This window comes from Saccoglossus kowalevskii, chromosome 16 (assembly GCF_978046115.1).
Source record: "Saccoglossus kowalevskii chromosome 16, keSacKowa6.1, whole genome shotgun sequence".
NCBI lineage: Eukaryota > Metazoa > Hemichordata > Enteropneusta > Harrimaniidae > Saccoglossus > Saccoglossus kowalevskii.
In genome coordinates this window covers 24,710,186-24,718,335 of record NC_140656.1, presented here as the reverse complement: position 1 = coordinate 24,718,335, position 8,150 = coordinate 24,710,186, and the positions used below count along the sequence as shown (strand labels likewise).

The 8,150-nt window shown below is 36.2% G+C and overlaps 1 protein-coding gene across 1 annotated transcript; it reads left to right on the top strand.

The window, feature by feature from the left end:
• The first annotated feature begins 842 nt into the window (after nt 1-842).
• LOC100371751 (uncharacterized) lies at nt 843-7,807 on the top strand. Its single transcript, XM_002730345.2, has 4 exons — nt 843-954; nt 6,305-6,630; nt 7,333-7,419; nt 7,535-7,807. The coding sequence occupies exons 2-4, from the start codon at nt 6,310-6,312 to the stop codon at nt 7,706-7,708; spliced, it is 582 nt and encodes a 193-aa protein (XP_002730391.1). The 5' UTR covers nt 843-954; nt 6,305-6,309; the 3' UTR covers nt 7,709-7,807.
• Nucleotides 7,808-8,150: the final 343 nt, after the last annotated feature.

The window sequence follows — 8,150 nt, the reverse complement described above, 5'->3', positions numbered from 1 at the left end:
CCAGTACTGTAACTTATGGCGCAACAGTGACAGACGTATAATAACACAATGTTAGCACTCGAGCGCATACAGACCTCCATCTGTAACTGATGGTTCCTACTTATTAAAATAAGTTCTTATTAATAAAATAAGTATCATTATAAGAAATTGTTCATAATTCGGTACAACATTATAGTTATTTTATTGTGTATAGGCTTTGTTCGACATATACTGGGGTAGGAAGCTGTTGCTTGTCATTCAAGACTGGACAACCAGATTCTATTCATGTGGTATTATAAAAATCACATGCTAATGATAATTAGAATTCAGGCAGACTAGTGGCCTATTGATCACAAATTTAGGACAGTAAATTGCAATCAAATTAATCTACTGGTTTCCATAATCAAAAGTCTTTTTCACATATTAAAGCGGGGAGACGTCAGCGGCGCCTGCGTCATATGGCCATAGCGTGTCATTGTTTACAAACAAGCGTCTGCCCATGAGCCTTTGCGGGTGTTGTTAGCGTGGGACTCAATTCCCGCGCTTGCGCAGGTGACGAGCCTTCCGCTTTTAATCATCGCCTTCAGCCTACCCATTGAGTCTGAATCCGGTAGAATTTGAAATTGGTTTACCCGTCAGGAACTTTTTCCTTATCTGGACAACATGCTACATGTTACATATTGGAGAGCTAGAAAATGTTCGTTTAGGAGGTGTTGACATCTTTGATGACTTATTTGGCACATTGCAGAGTTTTCGGTAAATGTCACGACTGCCCACGCAGTAGTTATACTAGATTTGTGATGACGTTAGTAAAAAAATGGTATAAATATATCCATGACATGTGATGGTAGGATGTAAGTATATTTTAACATTAAATTCGTGGTGTTTACGTGTACAGAGCATACTGCCTTTAGCAACACAACACTGGAACAAATAAAAAGTGGCTTTCACTTCACCAGATCTACTGTATCCAAGGTTAGTAATCTTGCTAATTGTTTTTTGACACATTACAGGTCTGTTTTCTTGTATGTATGCATGTGTGTATAATCGTCGTACAGTGAAACTGACCTTCTGCCAAAACAATTATTTTATTTGAGATTGATTTTAGGTAATGAATTTTATTTGGTAACACATCTCCCCTTGTAGTAGTTTTCAACAAAGGCTGTGCAAGTTTGTTCAGTAGGTCTCCATTACGAGATGTTGTACTGTTTTATCATTTTGTAATACTATTAATTTTGACAGTATGAATAAATAATACATACAATAATAAAAATGTAATATGATGAAACACAGAGGTCGAATTCAAGTTACATCAAAACGACATAAATATAGGAAGTGATATGACAAAATAAGACACAATTTCACTGCATAGTATATTAGAGGTCAGAGTATATGTACGTTAATTAATATGATTTTATGTTGATCTGCATTTCCGCTGAAGCCCTTTTATTTTAAAGGACGTGGTTGTCGCGTCGTGCCCTGTCCCATATGAGAATCATAGCCATGTACTTAACGCGTATAAATTACCTTGTTTACATGCAATTTGAAGACGCGCTGCACGACGCTCATCGACCTTTAACATGGTGAACAAAAGTATAGACGAATCTCATGTTGCGTGTCGATTGTCTCCGATGGTGGACTGTATTTTACCCGAGAATAATCATTAGCTTACATTTTGAACTGAACCCGGAATACTAAGTGTTTAGTTAACATACTATACGTTGTTTGTGTTTTCCGTGATTCAGCTTATATGTGTTCCAATGTAGTTACTGAGATGCGTGTTTACTACAGGATATTTCTAGATGTTTCTTTTTTTTGGTATGATTGAATGGTTATCGCTTTTGTCTGCAGTAGTGGGCTCTACAGCCGTGTGCTACTTAGTATCCCGTGTTGCTGTGTTTGTACATTAGCTTAAAATTATTTACATATTCTTTGCTTGTGAACTATATTGTCCCCTGGATGAAAATAAGTTTATTGGTTAGCACTGAACCACGGAAATTATGTTGTCCATGTGTACAGTTAAAATACAACACGTCCGTTTTGTGTTGATTTTGGGAGGGCGGTTAGCATGGTTGGATGATTATATGCCGCGTGTGCGAGAATGAATTCCGTATTCCGTATATTGATATGTGTATGTTCGTTTAGGGACAACGTCAAAAGATCGATGTCGGATAAAAACGTATTTGCTTTAGTTTTGGGGTGGGTGGTTTTGACCTCAAAAAGTTTTCATCCCGCGAAAACGATTTAATTTTTTAATGAAGTCAAACAAATCATGGAGTATTTTTGTTCTATCCAATCACGGACAAAAATAACAGAAAATGAAAAAAAACAAAAACATCCAAGAAAATGGTTTGGTCCGAGTGTAAATATGTGCGTCAATTAATATAGACAATTAATACATCACGGTTTCATTGCGTTTCTCACTGCATAGCAAGATTGTACTGTGTCTGATTTCCTAGATTTGTTTTCAATCAGAGCGACAACAATAACATTATATTTGGCTTTTCTAATTTGTCCTTATAGTAATGTTTCTGATTTGCCAGTTTAGTTTGAGTTTTTTTTTATCACTCTCTTCAGATTCTCAAATCACTCTCATCTCAGACTGGGCAAGTTTATCTCTTCGGGTTTTGGTGGTCTTTGAAGTTATATTATATCTGTAATAAAATAAATGCTTGATCGTATTGTATTTACGCTATATTATGGCCGTTAAAGTCGGAACTCGCGTTTGTGGCTTCACAATTTAACTTCTTTTTAAACACTCTTTCCAGACAGTTTGTATTTTTATCATTAGATATGCGTTCAAAATTAGGTGGAGATTTGTAAAGTGTCTATTTTTGTAAATGCACTAAGCAACGTGCCCCTCGATTTCAGTCACCTTTGACCTTTGTCCACCAGGGAGTTGTTCCTTTGGTTAATATTGTTTAACCAATCAGTCTTTATTTTGCACTCGGCACGCAGCGTCATTTATTTTCTTAAAATTTCTTTGTTCCCCATTCATTCATAGTTTGCTACGCTTTGCTGGCTCTATTTCGGTATCCCACCACCTACCCCTTCATCCTACCTGTGTGGCTCCTTTTGTCGAGTGGCTGGACTAAGGATTCCATCCTGCCCCCCATTAAAGGGCGCGACGGCCATTTTCATGGCCACCCCCACATTTTCGGCTCTTGCAAGAAATCCTTGACCTTGTGTGACCCTGGTCCTGCGTGACCTTGGTATCCACCGATCGAAGGGGCCCCCTGCCCAGCCTTTTTTACAGTCTTTGTATTTTGTAGTTAGTGCAAATTTTATTCAGTTTTCTGTTTGCAATAAAATATGTGTTTTTTACTCTACTTTTGTTGTGGTGTGCATTTACAAATGACGTGAAAAAAGGTTTTGAATATTTATAATGATTGACCCAGCGGCCATTTTTAATCCTTTATAAACACACCTGTGTTGTTTTAGAGAATAATCTACACTTAATTTGTGATGTATCTGCAAACAGCGTTGTTGTTGTAGGTTAATTGTAGAACAAGGAATGTCGATGATCTAGGGTGTGTTACATTCAATGCGAAGACATGATCGTGCTCGCTCATTTTGAATTCAAGGCGAAGACACCGTGATCGCTTGTTTTGATGCAATGTACTCGTAAAACACAATCCGAATACGATGCTTCACAGAATACGTCGTTCACAAATAAAACTAATATTATTCGAAGCAGTAGTTGACAAATGCTGAGCCGTATAAAGGTTTTTATTAAAATCGCAACTCGGGCAAGTATTATAATAAAGACTCGTTCTTTTTTTTTTGCTACTAGCATGTTCGTATAATGCGACTTCTGTCTGACGCGACGTGCCAACCTGAACCTGGTCGTATGGCAAAACAAAAGAATCAATTGTGTAGTTGTTAAAGTTTAAGTCATTCTCAAAAAGGCACTGTAGTCTTCGGTCGGCTTGTTCCTCTCCAAGAGACTTCAATGAGGCGACCAGTAATTGAAACATACAGACAGTCTGTGATCAAGACATTTTAAATTTAGGACTGACTTTTGACATTGGTATCTTCTTGTTTTATCTACCACGTTTGTAATTTCGGCATTTTAAATAATGATGCTCCGCTTTTCAAGTAGAACAACTGAAGGTCACACTAATAATCCTGTGGTGCTTCTCATAAAGAGTGGTTTGCGCATGCGTCAAACCAAACGTATCGTAATCTGTTGTATTCCGCGAAGCTGAATCGCAAACAGCACAACCAGTCGATAAATAATGGGTCATATGTGTTTTTATCATATTTCTCCAAATTCAAAACGTAATCTCTTTCTGTAACTATTATTTTGATAATTTGACATAGGTTCATAAAATCAACAACAAAATAAAAAAAGCTTAAAAATAGCAAAGAGCGTGGGTCGCTACCTTAATCGGCCAACTTAATGTTAGTGAATATGTATCGTCAGTACCCTTCTATTGTAATAGATAATTCTTTAAACAAATGGTTGACAGTTAGCCAATTCGATTTTAATGTAGCATGATCCCATGACGAATCTTTTCACCATACGCCAACGTAATATCTGAAATTTATATACGGGCTGCCACACCATCAACATGTTATTTGTTTTACTTGACAACATATGTATCAAATTCGAATGACATAAATTAGGACGGACGAGGTAACAATACAGAAATATAGTTACCAAGAGATTAATCTAGTCGCATGTTAACTACAGTCCATTTCTATCATTAGATATGCGTTCAAAATTAGTGACGTGAAAAAAGGTTTTGTATATTTATAATAATTGACCCGGCGGCCATTTTTAATCCTTTATAAACATACCTGTGTTGTTTTAGAGAATAATCTACACTTAATTTGTGATGTATCTACAAACAGCGTTGTTGTTGTAGGTTAATTGAAGAACAAGGGATGTCGATGATCTAGGGTGTGTGAGTCAATGCAAAGACATGATCGTGCTCGCTCATTTTGAATTCAAGGCGAAGACACCGTGGTCGCATGTGTTGATGCACTGTACTCGTAAAACACAATCCGAATACGATGCTTCACAGAACACGTCGTTACAAATAAAACTGCTATTATACGAAGCGGTAGTTGACAAATGCTGAGCAGCATAAAGTTTTTTATTAAAATTGCGCCGACCGGGAGATTTGACGTCACGGGAGTCAGCGTGTTTTTAGCTACTAGCATGTTCGTATAATGCGACTTCTGTCCGACGCGACGGCGCCAACTTGAACCTGGTCGTGTGGCAAAACAAAATAATCAATTGTGTAGTTGTTAAAGTTTAAGTCATTCTCAAAAAGGCACTATTGTCTACGGTCGGCTTTCCCTCTCCAAGAGACTTCAGTGAGGCGACCAGTAATCGAAACATACAGACAGTCTGTGATCAAGACATTTTTGTTTTAGGGCTGCCTCTTTTGACATTGGTTTCTTTGTGATTTATCTACCACTTTTTTAATTTCGGAATTTGGCAGACATTTTAAACAACGATGCTCAACTGTCAAGTAGAGTAACTGGTTCTTCTCATACAGAGTGGTTAGCGCATTCGTCAAACCAAACGCAGCGTCTCCCAAATATTGCATATCGTAATATGTTGTTTTCCGCGAATTAAAGTTGAATCGCAAACAGCACAACCAGTAGATAGATACTAGGCCATACCATGTGTTTTTATCATATTTCTCCAATTTCAAAACGTAATTTCATTCTCTGACTTATTCAGATAATTTGACATAGATTCATGAAATCAACAAAAACAAATAATAAAACCTCAAAAATAGCCACGAGCGTGGGTCGCTACCTTAATCGGTCAACTTAATGTTAGTGAATATGCATGGTCAGTACCCTTCTATTGTAATAGATAATTTTTTAAACAAATGGTAGACAGTTGGCCAATTCGATTTTAATGTAGCATGATCCCATGACGAATCTTTTCACCATACGCCAACGTAATATCTTAAATGTATATACTGACTGCCACATCATCAACATGTTATTTCTTTCACTTGACAACATATGTATCAAATTCGAATGACATAAATTAGAACGGATGAGGTAACAATACAGAAACCATAACTTAAGATTTCTACTCCTTGAGCCTAACTCGAAAAAATCAACAGGCAGTAAATCATCATCATTATCATCATCATCATCATCATCATCATCATTATGTGACTGTGCATAAGAACAGATTGTCAGCATCATCATGTGACTGTCCATAAGAACAGATCATGATCTTATTAAGAAAAATGCAGCCAAGAATGATTGAGAAATGGATGACAGATTTTGTGTTTAATACAATTGACATGCAAGGACATGATTTTAACTAGTATTGATTTTCTGTTTGCAGGTAAAATGATTGTAAAACAATTAATATTCGGGCTGAGCATCTTAGCTTTTGGATCTTGCGATACAGGTCCAGGTAACCCTTCTGATGATTCCTGCGTTTTGTGCAATCATGCATTCTTTCCAAAGGGGGAATGGAATGGCGAATGCACAGAGGAGGTCCCTTGTCCAGAGATAATGAATAATGCAGGGGATACTGCAGAGAAGAAAGATGTGTTGTTTAAGAGGCCATACTTCATTGTAGATGTACCATTCGAAGATAACACGCGCACGTATCGTTATGTAGCATTTGAAGCATCAGTACTCGACTCTGTCGATGCTCCCCCTAAAGTATGTATGTTTCCAAAATCAATTTAAATCATGTTAAACTGAACGAGGAATTCAAAATTTGACCTTAGTTTATATAGTAGTAATATGGATATCATACCCACCATTTTGACGAATAAACGTCTTATAACTTATTGAAATTACAGCAAATTATAATACGATGAAACAATAAATAAGTGAGAGAAGTATAACATTATTTGTTTTGATCGTGCAATTCTGCAACCCTTATATAGCCTTCCTCACACGGCAACCATGTTGATTGCCATTTTCAATATTGATTTCCTAGGGGTGTTAGTAAACAACTTTACCTTACGTGTTCTACATTTAGGTGAAGGTATTTTAAATATGCCTCAATAAAAATGTTTCCATAATTGATTACAATATTTTTTTAGTTTTGTTGTACGTAGCTAATTATATGTCACCTATAAATGCATATTGAATTGCGTTATAGTGTTATTTTAACGTATTCATATTTTGATAAACATGAATAGTTTCTATTATAATAATTGCATGTATGCCCACATCTACAATTATCAGTGAGCAGATCTTCAAATTATTATTTTACCTCAATAATATCAATTCGCCATTGCAAATTAGCTAAAATTACGTTCAACATTTCACTTCAACTAATATTTGTCTACGTAAGCATTATTGTAAAATATTTTGCTATACATCTATATAATGTACATTTACTTCTTCTAACAGGGAGAGGGACGTTCCGTTGCAAATTGCCAATTTTGTATGCTAGACATACGTAAAGGCAACTGGGTTACTACTGATTGCAAGTTTATTGTAAGTATCACGTGCTTGTTTTATGTTTAGAATTAGTTCTTTAGAAACAGTTATGATTCAGTCTTTCAAAAACCATAGTTTTATACATTATTGTAATGTTTTTATTTTTGCATAGACGTGTCCAGCACAGCTGTCCGACAGTGTTGCGTTCAAACTGGATGATGATGGTGCAGCAGACAGAGTAGAAAGTTTTTGCCGTGTTGACAAAGAGGGTCAATCTAATCATTATACATGTTACTGGGTTCCTAACATTGAAACTCTGGTTAGTAACCTGATCGCGGGTAGTTAAAATAGTTAACCGCAATAGTTGCATCTGTATGTATAGTTTTGATTTTTGTTCACCCATGACTATCAACACTTGGGAATAAAGAATACTATAAAGAATAAAGCTCGCTTATGTCATTATTTTGCGTTTTCGCCCAAAAATGTTTAGCTATAATTGTCGTTTTGAATAAATGCCAAATGAGTTATCTCGGAAGATAGTTATAGGAATTCATCAATTGTGAGGTAAAAAGGCAAGAAATGAATGTGTTTTGGGGTTAAAAAAACATGCAATTAATATTGCTTGAATCGATCGTAATGTAACAAACTATGTTTGAAAGACGAGAAAACATGTTGGGTGTATAACCAAACGGTGCATTATAGCTGAAACCCAAATAAAATTTCCGTTACTAGTATTACCAGCGGTCAGAAATGTGCTGAAGGTGCTTATGCTCAATTTTAAGTGGGCA

Coding starts and splice junctions, on each gene's coding strand:
- LOC100371751 (XM_002730345.2), top strand. CDS start 6,310: ATGATTGTAAAACAATTAATATTCGGGCTGAGCATCTTAGCTTTTGGA. Junction 6,631..7,332: donor CTGTCGATGCTCCCCCTAAA/GTATGTATGTTT, acceptor TTCTTCTAACAG/GGAGAGGGACGTTCCGTTGC. Junction 7,420..7,534: donor CTACTGATTGCAAGTTTATT/GTAAGTATCACG, acceptor ATTTTTGCATAG/ACGTGTCCAGCACAGCTGTC.